At 38.2% G+C, this 16,323-nt stretch overlaps 1 protein-coding gene across 1 annotated transcript in view; it reads left to right on the top strand.

The window, feature by feature from the left end:
- Positions 1 to 16,323, top strand: part of SMARCAD1 (SNF2 related chromatin remodeling ATPase with DExD box 1) — a 47,464-nt gene that overhangs the window by 13,216 nt on the left and 17,925 nt on the right. Inside the window, exons 3-9 of the mRNA XM_075090835.1 lie at positions 1,332 to 1,506; positions 4,734 to 4,911; positions 6,936 to 6,999; positions 9,317 to 9,405; positions 11,388 to 11,477; positions 12,128 to 12,212; positions 13,689 to 14,080. Coding sequence (XP_074946936.1) covers positions 1,332 to 1,506; positions 4,734 to 4,911; positions 6,936 to 6,999; positions 9,317 to 9,405; positions 11,388 to 11,477; positions 12,128 to 12,212; positions 13,689 to 14,080 — 1,073 coding nt within the window. The remainder of the gene's footprint in view (positions 1 to 1,331; positions 1,507 to 4,733; positions 4,912 to 6,935; positions 7,000 to 9,316; positions 9,406 to 11,387; positions 11,478 to 12,127; positions 12,213 to 13,688; positions 14,081 to 16,323) is intronic.

The following is a 16,323-nucleotide window of genomic DNA, read 5'->3' as shown; positions in this document are numbered from 1 at the left end:
ACAGGAAATAGCACGCTTAAGAGGCGGCAGTTGCGTTCAAGTATTTAGTTCTCTTTAATGCAGGTTTAAAGACAGAAGAGCTGGAAGCTACACATTCAAGTCCACATGTACCAACTAGAAATTTTTTTGTTTTTTTTTATTCATAGGGTTTTCTAAAGGTGGTAGTGGGACACTTCTAGCCTCTGCAGGCAATGGATTGAACCACGTGTTTTACCTTGCCCAGCTGTATATGGGAGTATCTGAGTTTTAGTTGGAACCACTTTGAAATACACAATATATGCAGTTAGAGCATGCTGTGCCTTAGCTACACTTGGTGCTGCGCTGAAAGAGGGTGAGAGAGCAAAGCCTAATAAAGCGTAGGCTTCTTGATTTTGTTCTACAGTGTTCTAATCCTTTCTCCGCTTCAGGTTCAAGACCTATTTTGTATGTCAGGTTTTGTGTAGATTTCCCTGTGTGGTCATGTTTTTCATGTCTAGTTATGTGCATGGGATTGATTTCGGGTGTAGCTGAGATTGGGAGACTTAGTCATGCATTATTCATGACTAATTCAGGAATTATATTAATAGACTGGCTTCTTGTGCTTTTGGTTGTCTTACAAGCGTGTATTAACTTTCCAGTTCTGAACATGCTAATGCATGTATAGTGGGTCAATTTTGCAAGTGTCATTGAAGGTAGTATATGATTTGAGATGTTGTCAGTGACATAACCTGATTATATATAGATTCTGTATATCCTGATGCTTTGTATATAACACGAAGCACCCTTCTGTATGCTAAGTTTCCTTGTTAAGAATCATCTGGAGCATAACGTGGAAAAGACTGGCTAAATACATTATATCTCTATAGGAGTTGCACCTTGCCTGTCAGGCTCCTTGGAGTAGTTTTCTAATCTGCAGTATAACACTGATGTTGCCTTTCTGAAAAGCTATCAAGACAAGCAGGTCATAAATCAGCCATCAGATACACCAGTATGTTTCTATCCATGTCCTAATCAGCCTGGAAGTAGTGCAGAGGATTTTGCTGGTTATTAATTTTTTTGAAAAATAAAAATGTATTTAAGTAGTTATTAACCTAAAATACATGATCTCTTAAGTTTTTGTGCTATAAAAATTGTTGGATGTAAGAGGGCTGAGGATCTTTTGCCAGGTAAGTTACTGCTTTAAGGAATACAGCTAACAGGACTTTTCCATGCATAAGGATGTGAGTTCTGTTTAAATTGTTGCTGTGTGTAAGGAAGAAATCATAGCTCTCTGATGCTCTGCATACAGATAAATATTTGAAGTCATAAGTCATTGTCTCCTGTCTTTTCTCCTATTGAAACGGCTTGCACAGGGTACTCTGCCATCCCAGAAACTCCTGAAGCCAAGAGGACAAGGACACAATCTTATTTCAAGCATCAAAGAGGGGTACAGTTCCTAGATTTGTCTTCAGACAGTGAAGATGACGAACCAAGAAACTTCAGCACTGCGAAAGAAAACAGGGCTCCAAGGAGAGACACGGCTGTAATGTATGCTTTAAGCCAGTTTTCTGTAATGTTTGTGCAACCTGATGTGATGTTCTAAATAGAGATACTGAATTGAAAATCGGAGGCTAGGTTCTGGTTTACTGGTTTGTCATTTACCTGCCCCTAACTAACCTTTACTGGATTTCCAGGGAAGAAGATTCCAGCTTTTATGCCATTTTCTCAGAGAAGACACAAGGGAGGAGTTCTGTACGTGTGATGTTCATTACACGTTTGTGCATTTGCCCATCTGAAGTCCTTTTAATGGCACTTGAAAGCTTAACCATAAAATATTTGCTTTGTTAGTTTTAAACTAAACTGGAGTTGATTTTAGCTTGGTTTGGGTTTTTTTTTTGTGAAGCTGTAGTGGACAGAAAATCAAGTAGATTCAGTGCGTAGTATAAGAGTTCCTGAGCTGAAGTTAAGTGTTAGTGTCATGCTGGGTTTGCTATGCTTTGTGAAAAAAATTTTTTTTAGTGATTTGGATATTTGTATTTTTGCATAAGCTGGGAGAGAACAGGCTGCTGTGCAAGAGTCACTTGAGTGGGTGCTAGAAAGGCAGCACTGAGAGTGCAGGAGAGTCTAGTAGTAGACTGGCATCTTGCATAACCAGCTGGAATGGTTTAAGGAAACCGCTGCTATGTATTACCTGCTGGTTATGTCTGTGTGACTGAAATGTGGTAGCGGTGTGTGCCCCTTAAATGTTCTTGTGCTAAGCAAAACAAGATAGCTTAACCTGCTTTTTTTGACTGGCTGAATGAATCTGTGGGAAACTTCTACGGCAACAGCAACCTTAACAGGCATAGTCTCTTGCCAGATTTTCAGTCTTTATGCAGAGTATGGAGTTACCGGAGCTTGTCAGCAGAAATGAAATAATGCTTTTCCCTGCTGCTATTATCTGGAATATTTAATGCATCTTCCCCAAAGTTTCAACTTCAGGCAGATACTTGGTAAGAAAAAAAGAAAATAGTTAGTAGTTAGCAGAGTGAACTGTTCCTGTCTATGGTTGAAGTCGTAGATTGTGCAAGGATACAGACAGCAAGCTGGTTGCATGCGCCGAATTGGCTTGTGTGCAGTGCTGTGTAAACATAGTTACACTGCTCCTGGGATCAACCCAATTTGGAAGCAATGCAAGCGGTTTTGTACCATATGGAGCTGGCGCTAATAAGCTGTGCAGGATCCAACTTGCAGAGCCACAGCTTGCTATTTCTGTACTGTATTCTGATTACTGGGAGTGAGAGACGGACCGCAAAGAGCCTCTTAGTGGGATTGATGAAGATAAGCTACATCCTCTTCTACTTCTCTTGTGTAGCCACTGATCTCTTGTGCACCAGGCACCCCAGTGCCTGACACTTTGGCACAGTGTGTTGGCTCAGGCGCTAATCAATGTGTACTGAACCCACGAGGCTGTCTCACAAGTGGCATTCTAGTTGAGCTAATAAATTGAGAGTGTGGCAGGAGGTAGCTTGGATCTGGCCAGGCTTTGAACTCTGGCTTGTGATGAATTTAGCCAGGCTTTGCACAGAATCAGCCAACTGAGTGTCTTGCACTGTGCATTTTAGTGCACGTGTTACCTAGTGTTTGGGGGTTTTGTGATATGTTTTTTTTTCTTTTTGCAGGGTATCTCAACCCCCCTTACCCCTGAATAAGGGATAGAGCAGAAAGCATGTCTTTCCTAAAAGGAAGTGTGCTGCAAGCTTCACTACTAGAGTTGCTGTCTGCACTCTGTTGGAAAAAAGCAGAACTCTAACACAAGGTTTTGTGGGTCTGAGTCACACTCATTTAGCGGTTAAATGAGTGTTTCTTCATGCTTGATAAGAATGTGACTATACAGAGAGGACAAGATTTATGATGTTTGCAACACTGGCTTTGTTGACAAGTATCTAGATGTTAATCCTTGATAGGAAAAGATAGGGTAATTGCAGTGTTAGCATTTCCATTTGGATTGATTTTTCTTCTTATATGTAGTTTATAAAGAAACTTTTTTCCTTATCAAGGCGAACAGATCTGAAATCTGCTAATAGAATTTTAATATCCCATTTCACTAAGACTTCAAGTAGATGCCGAATTCACCTTCTGAAGTTTACAACTAGGTGGCTTGGTGGATTGAAGAAGAATCTGTTTGGGGTGGGTTTTTTGTTGTTGTTTTGAGGATTTTTTTTACTCTGAGGCACAACCAGAGAGTCCACATGGCACTGTGTGCCTTTTGAACAGAATAGGGAGAAAAGGATTATTTGATGAACAGTTGTCTCAAAATAGTGTGTATCTATGTAAGCAGCATGTTACTACTTTTTTTCAGAACTGTATTGCAATCTGCCTGTTGCAACTGCTAAAGAAAGATATAGTGAGGAAAAACAGGTTTCTTTTTAGTCTTTTACCTATATCTGTGTAGAGAGACCTGCAGGCAGGCCATTCTGATGAAATCCCTATGAAATGGCACCCTCCATACAGTTCAATTAGTTTTCATTCAGGAAAGGACGTTTTTACATGTCTGTGGAGGGCAGTAAGATAGGAGACCCATGCTTATGTTCACCCTTGTCTGTGCAGCTGAATATAGTGAAAAATATATTTTTACTTCTCATTTCAAAATATATTTAATTTTTATATTATTTAAAATAGCGTTTCCTGCAGGTTAGCTCTAATAATAAATCTTCCTGTAAATTCAGGACTCTGCTTTTCACAGAAGGGTTCTTCCCATGTTTAGATGTTTAAGATGCGGTGTAAGGATCTTTGAATTTTCTTTCTCAGTGAGCTGAGAACTAGGACAGGGTTGATACTGCACCTGGAAAGTCTTTACAAAGAGCTTCTCCACATCTGTTTATCTGTTGGGCAAATAAATACTAGCAAGACTGAGGCAAACTTGAGATGGTCTGATGTAAGTCAGGTAGCTGAAATGATGAAATGTGTTAAGATGGTTGTTGCTAAATTGGCAAGTAACCTTTTATAGCACAATACGAGAGTAAGGAATGGAATTTCCCTTGTCTGTTACTCCTTTCTTCTTTCCTTTGCTAAGTTAATATGTGTCTACTGCAAACGGAAGACTGTGCTTAACCATATATGCTTTATTTTGTCTTGAACAGGAGGTATCACTTTGGGTACAAGCTGATCTGGTGTTATTGAATGCATTTTGTGTGATCCTGTTGGTTTTGGTTTACAGTAACGTTCTGATAGACTAAAACATTCATGAGCAAAAATAAATTTCAGTTCTTTTCGTCCTCCCCCATACATTCTAGTTCTGAACAGTCTGATGATGATGAGCAGCCTGAAGACGAACTACCCCAGTTGGCATACGTGAATGGTGTGGATCAGCCACCAGCTGTGAAGAAGAGTGTAGACGAAGACATCAGAGATGCAAAGCTACAAACACTGAAGGAACTTTTTCCCCAAAAAAGTGACCAAGAATTACTACAAGTAATAATGCTCTGTTCTTTAGATTTATTTTGATGACTGTTTTGTAGGCAGCATTCCTAAGCCTGTGGCTTTATTAGAGGGAACAGCCTTAATTCTTATTAGCAAAAGGGTATGTCAAAGTAATGTATTTTAGGGGAATGTTACAGCCATGTAATATTTCCATATACACGTGCGTACATAAACAGATACTTATGTGTCTATAAAAATGAATATACACACACTTTTTATATACGTGTGTGTGTATTCATATGTATATAGACCGTTAGATCAACTCGGCAATGGTGAATTCCAATGTGTAGAAATTTTTTTCTACTATTTCTTTCTGTTGTGATATTTAATCTTTGTTACAACTGTCTTTGTTGATAATTATTGATAACTGCCGTTATAGGAGTGCAGTTAAATGATCAAATGCAGAAATATTTATATCATTGCCATCTTTACCAGTAGATGAAACGCTGCACCCTTGCATTTATGAAATTTAATACTCAAAGCCTTCAGTACTTCCAGTGAGGCAAAAAGAGGGTAGGTTTGAATTTACTATAGTTTATTATGATAATGCTGGCATGTGAACCTGATATACTCTTGGCCAGTGTCCAAGGTACAGTACAAATCTACAGTAACATTATGGTGACTTATTACAGTAAAATATCTTCAGTACAGTAAAATATATTTTTAGCAAGGTTACTTTTCAGTGCTGATACGTAACTAGGTTTTCATCAGCTTTAGTTTTCAAAGCTAAATATGTTTAAATTAATCTGTTAAGCTTCCTGGCTGTTGAAATGTCATTAAAAAAATATAGACATTTTACTGGTGCTCCTTGCTGGGTATTTTTCTCCCAGTGGCTCAAGCTTTATATATAGGCTTTCAACTTTAGAAAGAAAGAAGGGGTTGCAAATAGCAGTTTGGGATTTTTTTTTTCTCCCGGAAATTGTAATAAAATTTACATTGTAGATGCCTGGAATGTATGAAACTTCAATTTTTGGCCAGGTAGAATATATTTAAACCGAAGAGTGATAACAGTTCATTGTAGCTTAGAAACTAGCTAGAAATGACACGAGGTCTGACTGTTTTGTGACTTCAGTGATGTTTTTAACTACTCAGTGGTATGTAGTGCTGACGGTATTTGTTCTCAGGAGAGTGCAAGATGGCTCCTGTATCAGCAGAGCTTTGTAGTACATAAAGGCGGTGCAAATTTTTGACTGCAGTTACATATCCACAACACTTTTGAAGGAAGACAGGAATATTAGGCAAATCTGTTGTTGCTTCATGAAGGATGTGGAACAGTCTGTCCTGACAAACCCTACGAAATTTATGAAGGCCATTAAGGAAAAATTGTGAGCCTTTTGAAAAGGAAATTATATGTTTATAGCAAAATTGTTAAGATGCTGTTTACAAACATGGGCAGATACTTGGGGATCAGGATTCCTCAGAACTTCATGTTTTGTGTTTTTTTGTATTTGTAACCTTTAGGCTATTTTGCTCTGTTGCAGTTACCTCACTTGCAAAAAAAGCATTCTAAAAGTCTCAACATCCAATTAATCTGTAAAAGTTGTCTATTTTGAGGTCACACGTGGATGAAGAAAGAATCTAGGACTGCGAGGAAGTATAGATAAACCTCGAAGCATGTTATGTTTCGTGCACGTACTTTCAGGAAATCGACCAATGTGACATAACAGTATACAGATATTTTCAGAGTTCAATTAGGTTTTTGGGTCATCTGGTTTTGTGATAGTAACAGTGACTAGTTTTTTAAAAAAAGCTTTTCAGTAAACCTGCCTGCTGTATTTGTGAAGTAGGAGAAAAAGCGATAATAAATGAGATTGGATTAAAAAGTGTTTCCAAATACAGCATATGTGATCAGTCTTAACTAATTTGGTACCTGTTAATTTTGTTCTTGGATTTTATAATACATGTATTTTTGGGGTGGTTTTTAAAGTGTATTTCAGTCACACTTTCTGTCATTGTCCTCCTCTGTTCAACTGGATTAAATCTCACCACTTAGCAGTTGACTTTTTTTTTTGCAGTTGATAGAATCATCACACACAATGGATGAAGCAATAGCCGCTGGTTTGAAGTTCAATGATGAAGGTATATTTAACAAAAAATAGCCATTACAAACTTCAGAAGCTGTAGCTAATTCAGTGGAGTAATCTTGTTTGGGAGGTATTTAAAAAGTGGTAAATCATAAGCTAAAAGTTATACTATTGTTTATTGTAATAACACAAAACTGAAATTACAGGCTTTGCAAAGGTGAGAAGAGGATGCAGGCTAAAATCCGAAAACATAACAGAAAAGAGGAATTTGTTCTTCAAGTCACTCTTACTATAATTTTTTTAAATGGTTCATGTATCTTTTCATGCAGTATCCTGTGGATTTGGAAGCACTATGTCTAGGAAGCTAGGAGGCTCGTGTGCCAAAGGAGGACATTTCTACTCCTTTTCCAAAGTAGATTATATTTTGCTAATTCGGTTCCCCCTGTTGTACTTACCGTATTTTAATCTTCTGATTTTTATATACAACTTAAAAGATTTTTAACAATTATCAGAAAGCTTTAAAACATTGGGCTAGTTTTAATGAAGGGTTGCTTTTGTGGGTTTTTTTGTGGTTGTTTTGTTTTGGTGTGTTTTGGGTTTTTTTTAACTTGGTGGTGGTTTTTGTTGGGTGTGTTGGTTTTTTTTTTTTAACCCAACCAGACCAACATTTTGAGGTTATTGCTGTGTGCGCGATCAGATTCTATAGATGGGAGTTCTTGGATGCTGGCAATAGAAAACCAGAGCTCGCATATTTTTGAGGGAGACACTGCTTCTGAGTGCTGCTGCTGCTGGAAAAATCCCTTCCTGGAAGACTGTGATTACTTTTCAAAGGTTTTGATTAATATTAAACCAATTTCAGGTAGTGTAAGTCCTTAAACTTTGTTGCAGTTCACGTGTTTGAACTAAACCATTTTGATTTCTGGTACATAGGCCCTGCCTTTTGGCCATTTTTCTGTTGATCTAAGAATGCTGTTTCACATCTTTTCAATATGAGCTCGCAGAAGAATCTTGGCAGCAAAATTCTCACTAATCACAGCTGTTGTATAAAATGTTTAGTTAGGAGTAAGCACGCCTGAAAGTGATGGCATAAATCACCTTGTTTTGGACACTTTTTAAAAAATTGAGATATTACTGAACATCTGCTTATTTATGTCGATTTATGATACGCTTTACTTGTTAAGTGTTGACTGTGTGAGAGGTCAGGGACAAGATACAGTTGCATGGCTGTGCTAAAAAAGTGTGTCAAAGTCCTCAAATTTTTCTGTTTTTTCAAAATGACAAAAAACTTGTATTTATAGCTTGAATTCAGTAGTTGTATATAGCTAAAACACGAAGCATTGCAGATGACTTATAGGCATGCAGATTAGATGTCACACACTGAAAATATGTGTATGAATGAAAGGTATAGAGTTATAATACTTGCTGCTTATGATTTTTCTGGTGTTGTTCTCTGTACATCTTGAAAACCATGAGATTGGTGAGGGTGCTTCTGAGCTGAAGCCTCATGTAAACCTGTCTGATGTTCACTGCTTTTTGAACAGGAAGAAATGACTGTTTCTTTTGTAATGGCAGGAAAGTCACAGTAATAAGGTGGGTTTTTTTGGTAGTGGTAGCAGCAAATGACAGTGGAAGTAGTTACAGATGCCCCTCTAAACTTTGAAACCCTGGAGCTGCTTTTGTCATTGCTCATTAACCATAAAATTTATTGGGAAAACAAGGATTCCTCTGGAAGGCCCAAAGATATTCAGAAAGCTCTGGCTCATATGCACTATTCATAAGTAATGTGGTTATCGCTGATATTTAGTTATCACCAACTTAGTATGCGTAGTTTTCTTTCAGACATTGGGATTTAATGTTGAAAACTCTTCAGTGGTAACCTCTCTGGTGTGCACCTGAGCCAGAAATCAGTCATCAGCACTTCCAGATTGGCAATGATGTACATATTCCAACTCATGACTGGGGTTCAGCCTTGATTAAATACCAACTTCCCAAAAGCAGTCAGCTTGAGTAAAAACAGACATATACCTTTATGCAACTTGTGTGTAAAATACTTGGCAATTTATATATATATTTATATTTAGATATATGTATATATACATAAGTGCTGTTTCAGTTGTTATATATGGGGTAATTGCTCGATTAATTGCCAAACTACTAAAGAAAACTTAGAGGTAAATAAACATGTACTTTCAAGCAGCTGCTTTGCTTGAAGCTTCAGTGTATCTGTGGGCTATAATAGGAAGCCGTTACAGGGACTGGTAAACATCTTGTGCAGTTAATAAGTAGCTACTATAGTGTTGCTTTGGATGATCCTATTGTTCTAGGGTGAAGTTAATGAAAGTAATTATTTTATGCCTCAATTCTTTTTAAAGCTGCCTCTCGTAAAAGGAAACTAAAGGATTCTCCCACAAATTGCAAAGACAGAAATGAGCAAGTCACAAAAAAGCCAAAAGCTAATTATGTAAGTACTGGGTTTTTTTCTCTGTGCATTGTAAAATAAGTGGGTTACCGGACTTGTTCAATGACAGTGGCATCATGAACTTGGTGTGTTTTATCAGAAAATCCGATCAAATTCAAATCTTGCCACGTGAATTAGGTTTTTCTACTTTCTTCTCCTCTGGCAATTCTGAATGGAATTACCTGCTTTGTTCTTTAGTGTTTGTGGATTTGTATCCCAATAGCCTGTTCACTGCTTTTGTGGGAGTGCTTGATGGTAGGTAGCAGTGTATGAGGCTCTGTGTACCATTCAGTTCTTGTGAACGTCAGTGGGAGTTATACAGGCTACGGATCGCCTTGCCTCATCAGGTCATTCCTTGTGTTTCCTCAGGTGAAATTCAACATCTGTTGCTATTTTTCTTCTCTGTTTTAAGAGTAATGTTGTTTGTTTATATATTTGAAACTATGACTTTGGGAAATCTTTAAAAGGAATGAATTGGTTACTTTCAAAGGCATGATTGCTTTGACCTCTACTAATAAATATGAACTATGTAATGGCCCTGGTGCATTCAGGTTGGTATTTGGCAGATTTTATGCACCGTCCTACAGTGCTGTCATGAGGAAACCACTTATGGTAGAGAAAGGAAATTATACAGTAAATATTGGAGGCTGGATGGAGGATGGCGACTCTCTTTGTGTTGAAATTTAACCAAATACTGTCCTCAGAATGAAATGAAGAAAATGCAGAGTTTTCCATGAAAGCAAAAATATTACTTGGATATTCCCCTACTTCCTGGAGGAGAGCTGTGAATTTTGTGAGGCAAGATTTGCTGGGGTTTGGGTTTGTTCTTCCTCACCAAACCCCTGGGTTAGGTTACAGAGGAGACTTTACTAAATTATTACCCAGCCAGCCTAGCAATCAATGCTTCACTGGAACTGGTTTTATGCAGGAGTCTTGAGTTCTGTGCTTAACAGTTCAATTACAGTTAAAGGGGGAAGGAATGGGAAAAATAAAGCTGAAACACAGGTTTTCAGAATTTGTAGTAGAGAATCATAGTGAGAAAACTTGCAGGGTTTTTTCTTGCTGTTGCTTTTCCTATGGTTCCTGAGCTGGTTCTTAAGACCAGAGCATACTTTGCCAGCTATTGTATGTACTGTACTTTTAATGATACCGTAGGCTCATGGAGGAAAGGAACAGTGTCATCTGTTCCTCGGAGTGCTTCTGGGTGATCTGGTTTGTGCTCTCTTAGCAAATAGCGACATTGAGCAAAGTAAATATTGATCAAACCTGTTGGCATCTCTGCTGTAGATAAGTAGGTCTGTAACCACTTTGCATTCAAAGCTCTGTGAAGAAACTTGTGTAATTCTTTGTGGTGAATACATAACAGAGCAGCTTGTGGCATGTAGAAGTTTTGGCACTTGTTCATAAGAAACCTTCCTTTTTGCAGGCTGATAGTAGCTGTTAGTGAAGCTATTGCTGATGAAAGCTTTTGCCAGCTTTTGAGGTGACTCCATGGTGCTGTGGCACAGTATTTGTGGATTTTTACCTGTAAATCTTCTATGAACACACACCATTTGACATGTTTATAGACTCTGGTGGGTTAAATACTGCACTTTCGGTAACCTAACCTAAATTACTGTTAACCCTGCCATCTTCTGCCTTAAATGTCGTCCAGAATCACTAACTTTTTAAAGAAATACAAACTAGATAATTCTAAATTATTTACATTTCGATATGTAACTTTCCACTGTGTATGCTTATCAAGTAAAGAATGCCAGTCATTCATGACTGAAGACGTTTTCGATGCTTATGAAAGTTTTGGTCTTATTTTGACTGGCTATGTATGAGGAATCACTTCTGCAACTTGGATTTGTCTTAAAGAGCCACTCTAAATGACAAAAGCACGTCAGGATAAGCAATACTGATTACGTTTAATTGTTTTGAATTTTTTTTTCTGTTTCTGTAATTTACATTAAAACTAATAGATTTTTTTTTTTTAAACACAGCTGGATGAGTCAGAACCCCAAAGGCAATGGGAGAGGCAAGAGATGCTTGTGAAGAAGCTGCAAAATACGTTCCCTGGATTGGATAAGGAGGTGAGCTCATGTCTCCTGATGGCACATCAGTTTTTGATGTCTTAAGAAAATTGCAGCTCTTGGTAGTCCAAATGAAACAGTCCTTACACCAGCAGCACGCTTGGAAAGAGCCGAGGGTAGGAAGGTCTTTGCTGCTTTTGGAATGTAACTTGCCCTGAACTGAAAGCAGTTGGATGTGATCAGGAATATATGGAACTTCTCATCCTACTTTTTTGGTCCCATGACCAGCCTGGCATAGTCAAATTCCATGACCTATTATAAAACTGCACGGAGAATTTATCCCTCCCTCTCTCACACGCTTTTCTCCCCTGGATGGCTAGATATACCATGCAGTTTGTATTTGTGTGTTACCTGACAATTCTCAGCAACTAGTCAGGGCGTTTTAATACTGTGCTTTAAATTGTTGGAACCAAAGTTTGTTTATGTGTGCTCTTAACCTTTTGAAAAGTGGAGTGCAGCTCTGCCTAAACTGTATAAGGAAAAATGGAAGGGTTTTCTCCTTTTGACTTCTTCTATTTTGAATAATCTGATTTACAGGGTTTTTTTGGCCTTGTGCAATTAAAATTGTGTTAGTGCCTTAATGATGTTATGCACAGAAACTTAGTTTTTGCTTATCTCGCCACAATACAAATTTTCTTATCTTTTACTAGGAACTGAGAGATGTACTGCAGGAACATAACTGGGTGTTTCATGAAGCACTGGAGGCCCTGAAAGTATTTGCAGAAGATGATGAGGGTAAAGACAGATTTATAATGCGTTTTATCCCAAGATAAAACAGACTTGTGATACAAACCTTTTCTAGTGTCCAGCAATGACAGTCCTGACAGGACTATGCCTAGAAACTTGCACTGATACTTCAAGTTACTATTATGGGGAGGATAAAAGAAGGAAATTCAATTTTTCTTTTTAAGTGTCATGATTGTTTTATCTTTTGCTGTGTAAGTAGAGATAAATATCTTTGCCTTGCTAATGCAGATTTACATAAGAAGTTGTAATTACCGATGGCTATATCATAAAATATATTACGAAATGTGTCAAAGCTGACACCTGCTCCCCTCCTGCTTGTTTAAAAATAGGTTTTGTTTTTTTAACTGGAGTAATTTGTAAATCAGTTAATGCAAATAACTGCATAGGTGACAAGTGGCATACGCTATTTTATCCTTCTAAAATATATTCTATGAGAAAAAAATCTTAGAAATAGTCCTTAAATTATACAGCCAGTTTAGAAATACCACTGCGTTAAATGTGGTAGGGAGCAAGAACTGTGATTCTAGGTGAATCTGCGAGTCATAACCCAAATGCTATTTAATGAGTTGATTACTTCTGGGTGTTAGACACTGTCATATACATGTATGTTTTGCTGTATAAGCTATTTAAGTATTTTTGGGATAGGATAGTATTCGTAATTGGATTCTTTGTGAGTGGAGAGAGCTATCAGTATGCATGAGGCTGGGCCCTCGCTGCTGCTGCTGCTTCTGTGAAGGTAGACATTGGAGTTGGCATCAGTCAGCAGCAAGGTGGGATTGGGCAGAAGAGGAAGCATTGCAAATGCTTTCTTCCAGAGAAGGAAGAAAAACCCGTGCAAGTCACTTCTGAAAATTACTTGCTTGCATTCTGTTAAATAACCTCTATCTTACTTTAAGGTGGTACGGTTATTTTGGAATTTGGAAATTACTTCATCCTTCCAGTTTCTTTAACAAGTACATGGTTTTGTTGTCCCGCCTTTAATGCTATACTGAGATGCATTAAAATGGATTAAAATGGATTTTTCTGGTGAAAGTAGGCTTGTTTTCTGAAATAGCAGAATTAATATCTCTGCAGTTGAGTGGCGTGGGACCAGTTTCTCATCCCAGTGATACATCAGAGTTCTTAACTATCTGCTCTTACCTTGGAGCTTCTGCAGCTCAAGTGTTTTATATAGTGCTGATCATCTGTATTTTAAGATAGTTACTTAAAACCTTCTGCTATTTGAGCAGTATACAAATTAGCATTGCTCATCTTAGACTCACAGTTGGCTCTATTTATGTTTTAAACAGACTTCCATGCTGTTTGCTCCTTTTCTTCTCTTAGTAACACCTGCTGTTGAGTTGTGTATTAAATACTAGAATTGTGTTTTATATCTATATTGGGTTTATTTTGGAAGAAGAGTGCGTTTTAATTTGCCCTTAACCAGTATGCATTGACTTGTTGCCTTCCATATTGCATGCATAGGCATGGAATTTCCTCCCAAAAGCGAAGCTTCTGACTGGACTGAAGCCTCTGCCAAGAGCAGAAGTGATGAGAGTGAAGAGAAGCCGAAGCAGAAATCTTCTGGGAAAGAGCAGAATGGCTTTCAGAAAAAGGACAAAGGCAAAAGGAATGTTTGGAGTACTAAAAGAGAAACAGACGACTTGGAGGATGAGTCTGCTTCTGAAGACGGTGGTAGCTCCCTTGATGAAGACTACAGCAGCGGTGATGAAGTGATGGATGATGGCTACAAAGTGAAAATCCTCAGCTTCCTGCAGGATGCTTCCCCGAGTGAACTGACTTTGATTCCCCAGTGTTCTCAGAAAAAGGCTCAGAAGATAATAGCACTCCGGCCCTTTAACAGCTGGGAGGCTCTGGTAGGTCTGCATTCTTCTTTTCCTATCCTCAGCCTGCCTAGAGTCAAGGTGGCTTCAGCCTAGGGAGGCTTAGATGGGTGGCCTTACCCTGATTAGGCTAAAATGCTATGTTCCTCCTAAGCCAATAGCATTTCAAATAGTGTCATATGACCTGATTTTGAATGAATTAAGGGGTGATTTTCCTGGAAAACTCAAGCTGATTGGCTGACATTACTGTCACTCACTCTGTAGCATAGAAAGTTGGTTGATTTCACTGCAGAAGAAGAAATTAGAGCTTTCACTTGGGAAGGAGGTGTTTGCTAGCCTGCTCTGAGCTCTTGTAGCTGAAAACCAATGCAGGAGGCAAGAATGTGGCAGGACCTTTACTGCAGACACTTGAATAGCAGCAGCAGCTTCCAGGGTAGCTCCATGATTGAAGGTGCCAGCATGGATATTTTGTTTCATACAAGAAGCAGTTGTTGTCTTTTTTTCCTGTCTTTTTTCTTTAACCTACTGCAGCTTAGTCTCTAGCATGGTTTTGCTAGCTGAGCAATGCAGCCATTTTTAGTGGAGTGAGCTGCTGTGTTTTTATTAATAAAAGGTAAAGCATCAGAAGGCTGAACAGCAATCCACAACAGAAGGGAAAATGATATCGCTTGGTAAGTAGATTATCTACTATCACTGGGATGTTACTTTCACATGTTTCCCATGATTTGCTTGTTGGCTTCACATTTCATGCAGTTTCAGTTAACTGCAAGACATCAGACCTGCTAAGAGCAATGTCCTGGTAAGAAAGTTGCAGTGCATTACGGCAGATTTTCTTGGTTTAATTTATTAGTGCTCTGGATTTTAAAGCAGTAAGTGTGCGTAGGCCCTTTTACGGAGTAATTAGTATGTTTTTTCATCAGTATGTGTTCTAAAACCTGCCTCACTGATGTGTGCAAGATCTGCTTGTATTTTTTCAGAGCAGAACAGAACTTCTTCAATATGTGTAAAACAATAACATATATTATTCAGTGTATGAAATGTTTTACCACAAAACAGTAAGAGATACTAAACAGACTTTCAAGGAAAACAAAATGATCTTTTTTCGTTTTTGTACATTGTGTTGCAAGGGGGGGACACAGAGGAGGATACTTGAAAGAAAAATATAAGGTGCAGGTATGCTGCAAAAGAAATTCGTTTTGCCCCAAGCCTTTGGCTTCTCACAGAACATCTGTCACACGGATGTTCCTTTCTAAACTTGTTGGATTTTGCCTGAGCTTAAATCTTTGCAGAAATATTTGCTACAGGGCTGTTCTCCTTTTCTCTGTGTAAAATATTTCACAGAAAAAAAGCTGCATGGGCCTGTTTGCATTCAAAATTTGTCTTTCATGAAGATTGCTGCTGTCAGCAACCACATGTTTATGTAGTATTGTGAATACTTGCCCAGAGTAGAAGTAGTTTGCAGCCCATTTTTAGCAGATGTTTCATATCAGTGTGGATTTAATGGTTTATAAAGATCCAGTGGCTCGGTGACCAACGTTTTTCCTACTAATTAACGAATGGTAGAATAATGGAGAGAGCTGATTCAGTTTCAATATTAAAGGAATTGGCTAAGTTTTAAGGTCTCTTTTTACTGTAACAGTATCTTTCATAACACAGCGTAAAGCACTAGAAGTTGTTACCACTTGTTCGTTATTAGAATTGAGGAAGATCTGTAGGTTCTCAGGCTGAGATAAAGACTAAAGCCTACTTATTTGGAAATTGAACATCTTATTCCAGGAAAATGTAATTTAAGATGTTGGGGGGTTTTATTCCAGACAAGCTTTTTAAGTTGGACTAATTTTTTTCAGATGGATTTAAACAAATTGCAAGCTTGTGAAGTTATTAAAAATGCTTGAAAATACTTATTCTTTGGAGCAGACATTTAAGACAGATATTTAACTTGATCTAGTAACACTTAAAATACACAGAAAAATAATTTAACAAATATGGTTCTCAAAAAATAGAGCTGAAAACGTCCTTGCTCACAGGGATTAATTTATTTGGCAATTTAGAAGTGCCCATACACCAGCTTTCAGTGCTGGAGATGGCTAGCTGGGACTGCCTCCTCTCAAACACTAACTTGCATAAACAGCGCTCGGGTATGTCCTTGAGGCTTTAAGTGTCGTTTCTCCTCGTTCGAAGAAGTGGTTCCTCTCTCCAGATCTGTTGTGTGTGTAGGGAGAGTAGTAGGTAACAAAATACACTGGGATGTGTGCTCTGAAAGAGCGCCTTTGAGT

The sequence above is a fragment of the Phalacrocorax aristotelis genome, chromosome 4 (genome assembly GCF_949628215.1).
Source record: "Phalacrocorax aristotelis chromosome 4, bGulAri2.1, whole genome shotgun sequence".
Taxonomy (NCBI): domain Eukaryota; kingdom Metazoa; phylum Chordata; class Aves; order Suliformes; family Phalacrocoracidae; genus Phalacrocorax; species Phalacrocorax aristotelis.
Note: the sequence above shows the minus strand (reverse complement) of the source record. Positions and strands in the feature narration are given on the sequence as shown.